The sequence below is a fragment of the Linepithema humile genome, chromosome 4, assembly GCF_040581485.1.
Source record: "Linepithema humile isolate Giens D197 chromosome 4, Lhum_UNIL_v1.0, whole genome shotgun sequence".
Taxonomy (NCBI): Eukaryota; Metazoa; Arthropoda; class Insecta; order Hymenoptera; family Formicidae; genus Linepithema; species Linepithema humile.
The window spans coordinates 7,925,670-7,940,152 of NC_090131.1; the positions used below are offsets into that span (position 1 = coordinate 7,925,670).

The following is a 14,483-nucleotide window of genomic DNA, read 5'->3' on the forward strand; positions in this document are numbered from 1 at the left end:
ATTCGAGGAGCACTTATCTTCGGATTTTCTTTAACTTTCCTAACTACAAACGCTCTTCTGAGGAATTTAATAATTTCTTTCTACCACGGCCTGTTTTATTTTCTATTCGTCCTTCTTCTTCGTATCGTTTAATAACGTATCGCGCCGTCAAATAACTTTTACAAACAATACTTCCAATTTCTCTTAAAGATTTACTATTTTTTCAATAAAAAATAATTAATTTCCTAACTTCAAGATTTGTTTCTTTGCTTTTTCTGCCCATGATAATGAATTATTGAAACGAGAAGTTAAAAATTGAAATCGATGCTTACTGAATGCTTTTCTATGTTATACTGACTATCTTAAGCAACAATCAGAAACAAATACCCATCGAAGTTAGTAGACTGCATTTGTTTTAGTCGGTTCATAGCATGAGCGAATAATTTTGTGACGTAAAATCGTGTAAAGAATTGTTATGACCTGCTTTTCTGTAATTATAAACCACAATGTTTCAAATTTTTTTTACGATTCTGTTATATTGAACTGTAAATTATGAATTTCTAAATTAAAAAATTTCAAAAAGTCCTTTGTTGTCTCATTATTTCATTCATTTTTGTTGCATATTTTTATTTATCAATCTTTTATAAATAACATTTTTAAAATAATTTTTGACAATATCTGATTTATAAAGGATTGGTAAATACACAATTTTTAAAAAGAGCAGTTTTTAGGGTAGTCATATTTTAAAAAATAAACAAGTATTCGATCCGACCAATATAGTTTCAAGTTTTATGACACGGTTTTTTTCAATTGATATACAATATTTGTTTTAGAAAAAATTAAAGTTTTCCAGAACAAGCACACAAAATTTTGTGTATGTGTAGTGTTAAGAATATAGAATTAGATTTTAAAACTTAATTGTTAAATGGAACTTTGTGCGGTGCATACTTGCTTGCGGCGGTTCATGACTATAGTCCTCTCAAATTATAAATAAAAAGATTATTTTTACTGTCTAGCTTGCATTCGTGTTTAATATGTATTTTTACATCTATTATAGTTTACGTGTAAACGCCCAACCCTGGCTTTTACTATTCAAAATAAGTTATTGGTCATTACTGTATAAAATATCTATAAGAGTTTATCATCTTTTTGAATATTGACAAAAATGCAATACTTTATTTACACACACGCACGCACACACACACACACACACACAAAATTATAGAAGTAATTTATTAAAATAATTTAAATGTACATTTTCAAATTACACAGGTTATTGAAAATAACTGATCTTTTGCTAAATAAACTGTAAATGCAAAAATAAATGCTACAATACATGTATTTACAATACGTGTGTATTTATATTTCAAATCTGATTGATATACATAATCATGTTTTACAAGTATGCATTACCGACACTTTGTAGATATAGCACATATCGGAACCAAAAAGTCGTGGACATAGCACGGAAGAGACCCAAAAGATTGTGGACATTACCTACGGGATTCGTGGACATTGGCTACGTAGTTCAATGTGCACGTTTTGTGCACATAGAGGCGCTAGCCCACAGAAACACGAAAAATGCGGGCATGTCCACTCTCAGTCTTCTCTCTGGTATAGTGTTATCGTAAAAAAATTATATAATATTATATATAAAAAAATCATTTTGAGGTTTTCGTAGAAATTCGTACTTTCTTCAAAATTCTACGAAAAAAATTATAATTTTCTACGAACATTACAATTTCCCATGAAAACCATCGAATTTCTACGACAAACTAAAAATATTTAAAATAATAAACGACAAACTGCAAATTTTTACAAAAAATTAAAAGAATTAACGAAAACTTGCACATTTCTACAAGCAACTACAATTTTCTATTACAAGCTATAATTTTATACAAAAAAATAAGAATTTCTAAGATCTTGTTTCAATTTCGGTAGTTTTGCGGTACTTTTGTGTAAATATTCTCAGAACGCCATAGCTACTTTCTTAGATTTTCGAACTTTTTCGCAAATTTATTTAGGAAATTTATATATCTTTCATCCAGGATTTGTATTCGAACACATAAAACTATAAACTGGTCAACAGTAATAGATTGATGACCACGAAGATTTTGAAGATTTTCACTCGTTTTTATGAAAAATTGAATGAACCCTGGACCAAGTCTATAACCCACTTGTGTTAAAGCTGCATTTAGTTCATTTTCTTGTATTCTGCCTGAATTATCATGGTCAAAACCACGAAAAACACCAAGCCAAGCATTTATATAATTATAAAGAGCTTGAAATTCCAACACACTTATAGTGCCGTTCTTTTCTTTATCAAACATACCTACAGATAAAACAATTTTCTCTAATTATTATTAATCAATTATTATCTTTAGTATCTGATATATTCTGGTTAATTAAATAATTAATATATATTTTTTAAAATTTGTAAACATACCAATCATTAACTTGCATGCTGTATCAGAAAAAGTACCTCCTTGACCATTAGCTAATGCTGATTGTAATTCCTTAGCTGTTATTCGTCCACTTCCATCTCTATCCACCGTTGAGAACCATTGTCGAACATCAGGATTTATTTCAGATCCAGAATCAGTAGAACCAAACATTGCATTCTTGAAGGAATAAAAAAATAAACATAGCATATATATTATAAACAACCCAGGGAGAAACGTAAAGTCGAATAGATGTCTAGTTGACGTCTATTCGATAGATCTAAAATAAGTTGATTTTTGCATCTCGGTAGACGTCGAAATGGTTTCTATTAGACACATCTATTAGACGTCTTGTAGATGTCTTATAAATGTTGATTAGACGCCTTATATAAAGCTTATATAAAGCTCGTATCAAACCATGCATTAACAATTAAAATTGAAATTTGACTAAACAGAACAAAGAAATTTTAGTCTTCTGTTCTGATTAATTAAATTCCAATCTTCAATCTTTAATACGTAGTCTGATATGGGCTTAACCCAACGGATTGTTAATATATATTTATAAACTGTCAAAATTATAGCCTCGTGTAATGTAATGTCAGATTTATTTATATGTAGTACATAAGTACATTGTTTTATTATAATATGCAATATTGTTTTAAGGATCACTGAAACATATACTGAGAAAAAATACAGCATTGTAGGATGCTTGCGCATTTATATCTTTAATATCATTTGACGCATACACTACAATGCTGTATTTTTTCTTAGTATATGTTTCACTGAGCCTTAAAACAATACTGCATAATATACATTTAACACAGTACATAATTGTAATATATATAATATAATAATATTTATAAGATTTCTAAAGTAGGTACTTATATTACTACAGTAGAATATATTATACGATACATTTCTACATTATTCAAATTTCTTTGCGAATACATACACAATATTTAATTATATTTATTATAAAATTTGTTAAGTTTAATTTTACTAATACTCTAAAATAAAAAATAATCTAATATTTTCTAGATCTAAAATTTTAATAAGACAAAGTTGACAAAATCTTTAATGGCTGGTTTATGCTTCGGTCTTAATCTTAATCTTAGTCTTAGTCTTAACTTAATCTTAAGGACTCGTTTATGCTTCCCTGGAAATTCGGACTACGCATGTGCAAATGTAACAAAACCTAACCTAACCTAACCACAAATTGTAATAGATCCCGGTGCTGCAAATTATAGTGAATGTTAAAATGAATCGTCAGCGGCAAAAAACTTTAATGTTTGGAATGGCACTTTTGTTATCAAGTGCCTATGCAGCATGTGTATTATTAAGAAATTAAAAAAAAAATAAAAGAAAACCACGGAGATACGCTGTTCGGCCACTGAATCGAAAAAGACACGAAACTGGTCATTTCTTTTCTTTAATGAAAGATATGCTGAATATTGAATACGATCAGGAACAATTTTTTAAATATACACGGATCGAAAACCATTATTTCGCGCGGTTTCGTGCTGCGTCGGACGTCAGATTTACCTCATTGGCCCGGCCTTAGGACATTAGGGACTAAAGTTAAAAGATGGGATCTTTCCAAGATTAAGATTAAGACTAAGATTAAGACTAGGGAAGTATAAACGCCCTTATGGCATTCTACGTTATCAACTCTTAAGATTAAGATTAAGACCGAAGCATAAACCGGCCATAAAGAAGTATAATCTAAAAATTGAGTTTATACATTATTAGAAGTAAAACAAACAAAAGGTTTGTTATTGTTGCGTTGCTATTTTGTACACTTGTATACAATTCGCACTTAAAATGAAAAGAACGTTATATTCAGGCGTTGGAGAGAAAAAAGAACTAAAGAGTGTACAATGCGATGCAACGCGAACTTTTGCAAATGCGAACTAACCTAAAAGCGTAATACTTTACTTTAAAGTACACAAAGATATTAAATCACAAGATAAAGCACAATCAATTTTTCCTTGGGAAAAAAATCGTGCACTTACCGGTTTCTTTTCATTATCCATTTTTCACTGTTTTATAGCAGCACACACGAGACACAAGACAGCACAGCACGTGAACACGTGAATAGGTTACGGCATTCGCGCGGCAATACTTGTTGAGCCTGAGGCCGGCGTCACATAGAACCCGTAATCCGTAATCCGCACCGGAAGTCCGCAAAAGTTACTAGGGATTGCGTTCGTAACGTTACGGCCGGTATTCATAGTCCGTTCTTATATTTAAGATTGTCTTAAGCACGGACTTATATTCGCTCTCTTCGTCACACATAGATTGTGTCTGACAAAGAGAGTGAATATAAGTTCGTGCTTAAGACGATCTTGATTATAAGAACGGACTATGAATACCGCCCTACGTGTGTTTTTTCTCCTTGTGTCCCATGGAGCCGTAAATACACACGTAACGGTATTACTATTTTTTATTTAACAAATTATAATTGTTTATTTGTATTTTATTCATAAAAAAACTACAGAATATATTATAATTTTAACAAAAATTTTAATTAAATCGTCAAATTTAGTTAAATAAATAAAATTAAAAAAAGCATTACTAGTAATAACTAGTAACTTTTAGTAACTTTTACGGAAATTTCATGGAATTACGGGTCCATGGAACACAAGGAGATAAAACACACGTAACGTTACGGACGCAATCCCTAGTAACTTTTGCGGACTTTCGGTGCGGATTACGGATTACGGGTTCTATGTGACGCCGGCCTGAGCGGTATGAAAGGCAACGTAACCAATCATATAAATGATCGATATTGATTGGTCAATATAGCACCCGCAAAAATCAAAATTACTAAAACAATTTTTCCGTAAAAATATTATATATATATATAATATTAATATAATATAATATTAAAGAACAATTTTTATATATATATATATATATATATATATATAATCGATTATAATTATACAGGGTGAGTCATTTTAATCTATGGATCCAAATATCTTCCAAATTACGGTATCTACAAAAAAATGGTTTAGATAAAAGTAAGGCACTAGATATGTAGGTATTCTCATCCGCCATTTTGGTTCCTATTAGATGGAGAATTATAGCGTACACAGAGCGACACTTAAAGACTGCCCACTAAGTACATAGCGTTATTCCTTGCCAAAAAATGAGTCGAAAAAAGTCCTGAATCATTTTTAATAATTGACGTGTTACACATGTACGCTATACTATACTATATACGCTATAATTCTCCATCTAGTAGGAACCAAAATGGCGGATGAGAATACCTACATATCTAGTGCCTTAATAAAAGTTGACCAGGACAGAGGGGGTTATTTAATTGTATATGCTGCTGGCAGCCTCGGGTAAAAGAGGACAGACATAATGCTATCTCTTTCTTTTTGCAGGTATAGCTATTGACCATATATGTAAACATCATTATTAATTTTATAATCTCCAAAATCATGACAGACAGAAATTGATTCGCGCAAATACAAAGTAAATATTAATATTAGAAAATACATTTTATGAGATTATTTTTTTAACCACAAAATTTTTGTGTTTTTATCCTGATGAGGCTATATTGCATTAATATATTTACTTATTGTTAGAAGTCTATTAGACATCTATTAGATGCCGAAAGATAATTTGTAATCTGAAAAGTGTTTGATAAACAATACATCGCTATTGTGTAAATATTAAGTTTTGATTTTGTATAAGGAAATAAATGACACAAAATTACATGGCATCTAATTTAGATATTTCTAGACATTATTTTAGACTAGATGGCTCCGACATCTAATAGACGTATATCCGATCTTGTGTTTCTCCCTGGGAAATCACAAATTAAAATAGATATCAATTTTCCATAACAATAAATGTTAAAATTACTAATTCATACATCTTAAGCAATTCAATAACACAAAACTACCATATTATTGTTGTAAATAAAATGCAATTTTAACTATTATTCAGTATTACCGGATATGCCATTACTGAAACTCTATAACCCTGATAGCATACAGAGAAAACAGAAATTAGGCCGTAAAAAGCCTTTTTCAGACTGTTATTACAAAATATTGTTATAACTAATAGTATTATATAATAATAGAACCATTCAAAAATTTTATGAAAAATTTTCTAATTAACATTGACTACAGTCTGAAACACGTTCACAGCACTATTAGCGCGCTCACGGCAGAGCTGCCAGTTTTCCCTAGAGAGCTCCATACGCAATAACCGAGACCCGCTGACGTCACGTGCCCGTGTGCGCTCGGCTTTCGGTTTGTAGAAGCGACCGGATATATGTTTTGCGTCTCCTTTCCACCAAGCCTAACACCAACCGTTTTATGAGGTGACGTTGCGTACATTGACAACGAAAATGCTATATATCATATGCTTTATATCATATAAAGCAATATTCCAAGTATTACTATATATAAAAATAATATAAATAAAAAATACATCATTTAATAGATCAATTGTTTTAAAATGGATAGGCTAGAACTTGGATTAAATGGTTACTTGTATATTTTTTATGCAATAACAACATTTCTGCGATAGGCCATTTCTCGTATTCTGCTCTCGTGAAATATGATTGTGTACGTCTTACTTCGTTTTATCCTTAATTATAAATAATTAAGAGTCTGTTGCAACGACACAGCCACGATTAATTCATTACAATTGACAATTTTTTGTTTCTTTTTTTTCAAATCCTAGTTTTAATTACAATATTTAGAATACCTACGTCTTAACACCACTTTCTCTTAATAACAAAAGTTTTAAAAAATTTCAGAACTTCTAAAGCAACAAATAAATTATCCTAGAAATTAAATCTTTAATTAATCTTTATTTTTTTTACATTAAAATCCATACAAATGTACGACATTGTCAGCGTACGTCTGTTATTGTTTACGCATTCCATTCTACCACTATCTCTTTCTATTCTATTATTATACATATATGCGTTATCCTGTACTCTTATTCTCACTTTAGCATTTCTTCTGAACAAGTGCGGCAGCGGCAGTAAAAGTGGGGCAATGCCAGCGGCTGTGGCTACGACCTGCGGCCACGGCTGCGGCTGTGGCTACGGCTGCGGCTATGACTGCGGCACACGCCAACACAAGAATACAAAATTAAATAGACAATATTACCTAGATAACACACAATATTGTATGAATATTCTATGTTGCATCAAATATATTTTTATGAAAATATTCTCGAAGAAATCATTTATATATGTCTGTAGAATATCCTTGTTCATAAAGAATATTCTATAAATTCCTGCCCAGAATATGTTAAAATCAGCAATAGGAACATATTGTTTACATATTCCATAAATGTTCACTGAATATTCAAATGTACTGAAGATATATATATACCCAGTCAACAAAATGTTAGCAGCCTGCTAGCAGATTCGTTCAGAACTTGGCAGCAAATACGGTGCCATCTGTGTCCGCATTAAGCTCGTGTTCTGTCGGCAGAATTTGTCGACATAGATTGACAGCAGATTGGCGGCAGAAAACGAGCAGGATCTACGCAGTGTAATTTGGTATCAGATTGTCGGTAGAAATCGAGCAGAACCTGCCGTCACAATTTAAATGGAATAGCGGCATTTAAATGCTTTATTACAATTTTACATTTCTCGTTTCGCTTATTAAAAGTAGTAAATGAGGTATGCAAAGTATATAATGTATATTTGCTTTATTGGGACAAAAAAAATACTTATGTTTTAATAAATTTATTAGGCAAAATCTCGAAATCACTGCAATATCGGGTCAACTTGCAGCGCATTTTCAATTTCAAAAATCAGTTTAATATTCTGAATCTCTTATGGGGATTGTATCAGATTATTGTATTAAACTGATAAGTTTCATTAAGCCACTGGCCACACTTTATATGCACTGTAGATGAATTTTGAGTACGAGTTTATATATAAAGAAACACGCCGCATAGCGGCGAACAACATCAAATTGCACTGCGCAGATTTTGCTCGATTTCTGCCGCCAATCTGACATCAAACTGCATTATACAGATCCTGCTCGATTGCTGCCGTCAATCTGATATCAAACTGCGTTGCGCAGGTCCTGCTCGGTTTCTGCCGCCAATCTGCTGTAATAATTTCGAGCAAATCCTACTCGGTTTCTGCTACTGATCTGCTGTCAAATTATGTCAGCAGGTTTTGTAACATTTCTGCTGACATTCTGCTATCATCATCTGATGTAACAGGTTTTGTATACAATCTGCAGTCTTTCTGCTGACAAAAATTTGTAGCAGACGTTTGGCAATATCTGTTCGAACAGACTTTGCTGACTGGGTAGACGTTCAGAAGACTAGATGACGTTCAGAATGCATAGCAAAAAATAGATCAAGATTCAACTTCTGTCAATTTCTGTCAATTTCATTTCCGTTCCACTTCCGATCAGCACGTGTATTAATAGTTACGCAGTTAGTCTTGATTAGTCTGTACAATTCAAGCCGCAATTATAATTAATACAAAAATTCAATTAATCCAAAGGTAAGTTTAGATTTTAAGAGTTTTTTTAATAAAAATGGTAAGCAATTGCTTAAAATAATAGATTCTTTAACCTAACCCTAACATAACCTTAAAAGTACTTTTTGTAACAAATAATTTCTTGTTTTAGAAAGCCGAGCAAGACTTCTGGCTTTTCGAGTTTATCTTCGAAAAATTTTTCAAAAATAATATGAAACATAGTAAAGTGACTTTTTATAGAAACATTAAAAGAGGAACTACAGCATGCTTAGAATTATATATTTTATTGTAAGAATGTGTGCAATTTTACAGATGTAATTATTTTGTTAAAAATATCAATTTTTATTTTTAAAACATATTATTGGAATAAAAATCATACATCGAATACATCGATGTAGATTTAAGATTTAAGATTTTAGGATTTAAGTTTAAATAAAAGTTTGTAAGTAGAAAGCTGGTAAAAAGCTTGTAAGAGAGGAGCCAAGATGTTTTGTTTGGTATTATATTGTATTATAAGTTTTTATTGTTTTAATTTTTTATTCCAATAATATGTTTTAAAAATAAAAATAAAAATTGATAGATAATTGAAGTCACTTTACTATGTTTTATATTATTTTTGAAAAATTTTTCGAAGATAAACTCGAAAAGCCAGAAGTCTTGCTCGGCTTTCTAAAACAAGAAATTATTTGTTACAAAAAAGTACTTTTAAGGTTATGTTAGGGTTAGGTTAAAGAATCTATTATTTTAAGCAATTGCTTACCATTTTTATTAAAAAAACTCTTAAAATCTAAACTTACCTTTGGATTAATTGAATTTTTGTATTAATTATAATTGCGGCTTGAATTGTACAGACTAATCAAGACTAACTGCGTAACTATTAATACATGTGCTGATCGGAAGTGGAACGGAAATGAAATTGACAGAAATTGACAGAAGTTGAATCTTGATCTATTTTTTGCTATGCATTCTGAACGTCATCTAGTCTTCTGAACGTTTACCCAGTCAGCAAAGTCTGTTCGAACAGATATTGCCAAACGTCTGCTACAAATTTTTGTCAGCAGAAAGACTGCAGATTGTATACAAAACCTGTTACATCAGATGATGATAGCAGAATGTCAGCAGAAATGTTACAAAACCTGCTGACATAATTTGACAGCAGATCAGTAGCAGAAACCGAGTAGGATTTGCTCGAAATTATTACAGCAGATTGGCGGCAGAAACCGAGCAGGACCTGCGCAACGCAGTTTGATATCAGATTGACGGCAGCAATCGAGCAGGATCTGTATAATGCAGTTTGATGTCAGATTGGCGGCAAAAATCGAGCAAAATCTGCGCAGTGCAATTTGATGTTGTTCGCCGCTATGCGGCGTGTTTCTTCATATATAAACTCGTACTCAAAATTCATCTACAGTGCATATAAAGTGTGGCCAGTGGCTTAATGAAACTTATCAGTTTAATACAATAATCTGATACAATCCCCATAAGAGATTCAGAATATTAAACTGATTTTTGAAATTGAAAATGCGCTGCAAGTTGACCCGATATTGCAGTGATTTCGAGATTTTGCCTAATAAATTTATTAAAACATAAGTATTTTTTTTGTCCCAATAAAGCAAATATACATTATATACTTTGCATACCTCATTTACTACTTTTAATAAGCGAAACGAGAAATGTAAAATTGTAATAAAGCATTTAAATGCCGCTATTCCATTTAAATTGTGACGGCAGGTTCTGCTCGATTTCTACCGACAATCTGATACCAAATTACACTGCGTAGATCCTGCTCGTTTTCTGCCGCCAATCTGCTGTCAATCTATGTCGACAAATTCTGCCGACAGAACACGAGCTTAATGCGGACACAGATGGCACCGTATTTGCTGCCAAGTTCTGAACGAATCTGCTAGCAGGCTGCTAACATTTTGTTGACTGGGTATATATATATCTTCAGTACATTTGAATATTCAGTGAACATTTATGGAATATGTAAACAATATGTTCCTATTGCTGATTTTAACATATTCTGGGCAGGAATTTATAGAATATTCTTTATGAACAAGGATATTCTACAGACATATATAAATGATTTCTTCGAGAATATTTTCATAAAAATATATTTGATGCAACATAGAATATTCATACAATATTGTGTGTTATCTAGGTAATATTGTCTATTTAATTTTGTATTCTTGTGTTGGCGTGTGCCGCAGTCATAGCCGCAGCCGTAGCCACAGCCGCAGCCGTGGCCGCAGGTCGTAGCCACAGCCGCTGGCATTGCCCCACTTTTACTGCCGCTGCCGCACTTGTTCAGAAGAAATGCTAAAGTGAGAATAAGAGTACAAGATAACGCATATATGTATAATAATAGAATAGAAAGAGATAGTGGTAGAATGGAATGCGTAAACAATAACACACGTACGCTGACAATGTCGTACATTTGTATGGATTTTAATGTAAAAAAAATAAAGATTAATTAAAGATTTAATTTCTAGGATAATTTATTTGTTGCTTTAGAAGTTCTGAAATTTTTTAAAACTTTTGTTATTAAGAGAAAGTGGTGTTAAGACGTAGGTATTCTAAATATTGTAATTAAAACTAGGATTTGAAAAAAAAGAAACGAAAAATTGTCAATTGTAATGAATTAATCGTGGCTGTGTCGTTGCAACAGACTCTTAATTATTTATAATTAAAGATAAAACGAAGTAAGACGTACACAATCATATTTCACGAGAGCAGAATACGAGAAATGGCCTATCGCAGAAATGTTGTTATTGCATAAAAAATATACAAGTAACCATTTAATCCAAGTTCTAGCCTATCCATTTTAAAACAATTGATCTATTAAATGATGTATTTTTTATTTATATTATTTTTATATATAGTAATACTTGGAATATTGCTTTATATGATATAAAGCATATGATATATAGCATTTTCGTTGTCAATGGGCTTGTTCGTTTTAGCTACACTGGGGCTGCTCTGGGTCTGCTCTACACAGGATAATACAGGACAGATAAATAGTTTGTCCTGTATTATCTTGTTTAGAGCAGACCCAGAGCTGCCCCAGTGCAGCTAAAACGAACAAGCCCAATGTACGCAACGTCACCTCATAAAACGGTTGGTGTTAGGCTTGGTGGAAAGGAGACGCAAAACATATATCCGGTCGCTTCTACAAACCGAAAGCCGAGCGCACACGGGCACGTGACGTCAGCGGGTCTCGGTTATTGCGTATGGAGCTCTCTAGGGAAAACTGGCAGCTCTGCCGTGAGCGCGCTAATAGTGCTGTGAACGTGTTTCAGACTGTAGTCAATGTTAATTAGCTTTATGAATGGTTCTATTATTATATAATACTATTAGTTATAACAATATTTTGTAATAACAGTCTGAAAAAGGCTTTTTACGGCCTAATTTCTGTTTTCTCTGTATGCTATCAGGGTTATAGAGTTTCAGTAATGGCATATCCGGTAATACTGAATAATAGTTAAAATTGCATTTTATTTACAACAATAATATGGTAGTTTTGTGTTATTGAATTGCTTAAGATGTATGAATTAGTAATTTTAACATTTATTGTTATGGAAAATTGATATCTATTTTAATTTGTGATTTGTTTATAATATATATGCTATGTTTATTTTTTTATTCCTTCAAGAATGCAATGTTTGGTTCTACTGATTCTGGATCTGAAATAAATCCTGATGTTCGACAATGGTTCTCAACGGTGGATAGAGATGGAAGTGGACGAATAACAGCTAAGGAATTACAATCAGCATTAGCTAATGGTCAAGGAGGTACTTTTTCTGATACAGCATGCAAGTTAATGATTGGTATGTTTACAAATTTTAAAAAATATATATTAATTATTTAATTAACCAGAATATATCAGATACTAAAGATAATAATTGATTAATGATAATTAGAGAAAATTGTTTTATCTGTAGGTATGTTTGATAAAGAAAAGAACGGTACTATAAGTGTGTTGGAATTTCAAGCTCTTTATAATTATATAAATGCTTGGCTTGGTGTTTTTCGTGGTTTTGACCATGATAATTCAGGCAGTATACAAGAAAATGAACTAAATGCAGCTTTAACACAAATGGGTTATAGACTTAGTCCAGAGTTCATTCAATTTCTCATAAAAACGAGTGATCTTCGTGGTCATCAATCTATTACTGTTGACCAGTTTATAGTTTTATGTGTTCAAATACAAAGGTTTACAGGTAAGTAGATACGCAACAGTAAAGAACAAACTACTGAGGGTATTGTTGTGTACAAACTTGAAACAAATTAAATACAAGATTGGTAACTCAAGATTTAGTTTGTAATACAATTTGGGGAAAACTTATTTTGTTATACTGTCAAATGTTTGTAAAATTTCATATAAAATGTTTGAGATTATATATTGATAACAAGTACAAAATGAATGAAAAATCAAGAGATACAAACAGCTAAAATAAATAAAATGTGAACGTTATTGGAGGGTTATTAAGCTTAATTTAAAACATTCAGTAATATAAAAGAATTGGACATTAGTACATAATTTTGTTCAGTAGTTTATTCTTCGTTTATAAGTATATAAAAAGAATAGAATATGACAATTATATTTTGTTAACTGATTTATAGTTTCCATATCTTTATTAACCCTTTATAATACCATGTAACTTTGAAGTCATATACTCATATATTTGAATTTTTTAAGTCTCATTTCAATTTTCTGCCAAAACTTAGCATAACATCTTATTGGTGTACCACTTCTTCGTAAAAAAATTGGGTTATAGAGGGTTAATTCAATATAGATTTGTATAATTTACATAATATTTGAAACTTAAATTGAAGTACATTTTTAGATGTAATATTTTTATAACTTAAAATCATTTAAGTGTATTAAAGTTATTATATATAAAAATTTTGTTATACATATGTCATGTTACAGAAGCATTTAGGACTAGAGACACAGATCAAACTGGAACAATCACGATTGGATTTGAAGATTTTTTGGGAGTAGCTCTTAGTTGCAACATATAATAACTATTAAGCATATATCAACAGTAAAACGATCAATATAAGATGCTTTTTGCGTTTTAAAAGATATTGATGTAACTTGCACAGTATTATTTCTATTTTTATTATTCTATTCCAGGATAAAATGTAAAGGCATATAGTTTTAGATTTATTAATAAATGGATTTATATTTCAAAATACTATGTAATTATATTTTTACAATTTATAGCGTAGCTAAATTTTAATAAGTTTTATTTGTGCTTAATTGTAATGATATCTATGAAATAAGACACAATTGTTAATAAATATAAAAAGCGTTAAAATCGTTTATATATTAGATATTAAAAATATGACAATACCTCAAATGACAATTAAATATTTTAGTAAAATAAGATTTATATATCTTAAATTGATATAGATCTGCGATATAATAAGATTATTCAGATGAAGATAAACATGTTATACAATATTTATATATGTAATAATATTTTATTCAAGATACATTATGCAAGGTTATAATTTTTTATGCATATATTTTTGTACACGATAAAAGAAATGACCTTCATGTACTGATCGCATATTTA

The 14,483-nt window shown here is 31.0% G+C and overlaps 2 protein-coding genes across 4 annotated transcripts; one reads left to right on the plus strand and one right to left on the minus strand.

The window, feature by feature from the left end:
• Nucleotides 1-1,316: 1,316 nt before the first annotated feature.
• Nucleotides 1,317-6,546, minus strand: LOC136999643 (peflin-like). Of its 2 annotated transcripts, none has more exons than XM_067354076.1 (3): nucleotides 6,387-6,546; nucleotides 2,426-2,600; nucleotides 1,317-2,311 (listed from the first exon to the last, which is right to left on the minus strand). In XM_067354076.1, exons 1-3 carry the CDS (start codon nucleotides 6,396-6,398, stop codon nucleotides 1,962-1,964), a joined length of 537 nt encoding a protein of 178 aa, XP_067210177.1. In that variant the 5' UTR covers nucleotides 6,399-6,546; the 3' UTR covers nucleotides 1,317-1,961. The 2 variants fall into 2 exon arrangements, with proteins under 2 accessions (XP_067210177.1, XP_067210176.1); XM_067354075.1 differs by lacking the exon at nucleotides 6,387-6,546 and adding an exon at nucleotides 4,433-4,593.
• A 5,580-nt stretch (nucleotides 6,547-12,126) lies between these two features.
• Nucleotides 12,127-14,222, plus strand: LOC105674151 (peflin). 2 transcript variants are annotated; one of them, XM_067354014.1, is made up of 4 exons: nucleotides 12,127-12,362; nucleotides 12,551-12,689; nucleotides 12,840-13,118; nucleotides 13,832-14,222. In XM_067354014.1, the coding sequence occupies exons 1-4, from the start codon at nucleotides 12,351-12,353 to the stop codon at nucleotides 13,921-13,923; spliced, it is 522 nt and encodes a 173-aa protein (XP_067210115.1). In that variant the 5' UTR covers nucleotides 12,127-12,350; the 3' UTR covers nucleotides 13,924-14,222. The 2 variants fall into 2 exon arrangements, with proteins under 2 accessions (XP_067210115.1, XP_012225711.2); XM_012370288.2 differs by having other exon boundaries at nucleotides 12,130-12,362; nucleotides 12,551-12,725.
• Nucleotides 14,223-14,483: the final 261 nt, after the last annotated feature.

Excerpts from the sequence above, each read along its gene's own strand:
- LOC136999643 (XM_067354075.1), bottom strand. The coding sequence starts at position 4,453 with ATGGATAATGAAAAGAAACCG. Across the intron at positions 2,601-4,432 it reads TGGATAATGAAAAGAAACCG|AATGCAATGTTTGGTTCTAC; the intron begins GTAAGTGCACGA and ends TATTCCTTCAAG. Across the intron at positions 2,312-2,425 it reads AGCATGCAAGTTAATGATTG|GTATGTTTGATAAAGAAAAG; the intron begins GTATGTTTACAA and ends TTTTATCTGTAG.
- LOC105674151 (XM_012370288.2), top strand. Across the intron at positions 12,726-12,839 it reads AGCATGCAAGTTAATGATTG|GTATGTTTGATAAAGAAAAG; the intron begins GTATGTTTACAA and ends TTTTATCTGTAG. Across the intron at positions 13,119-13,831 it reads TCAAATACAAAGGTTTACAG|AAGCATTTAGGACTAGAGAC; the intron begins GTAAGTAGATAC and ends GTCATGTTACAG.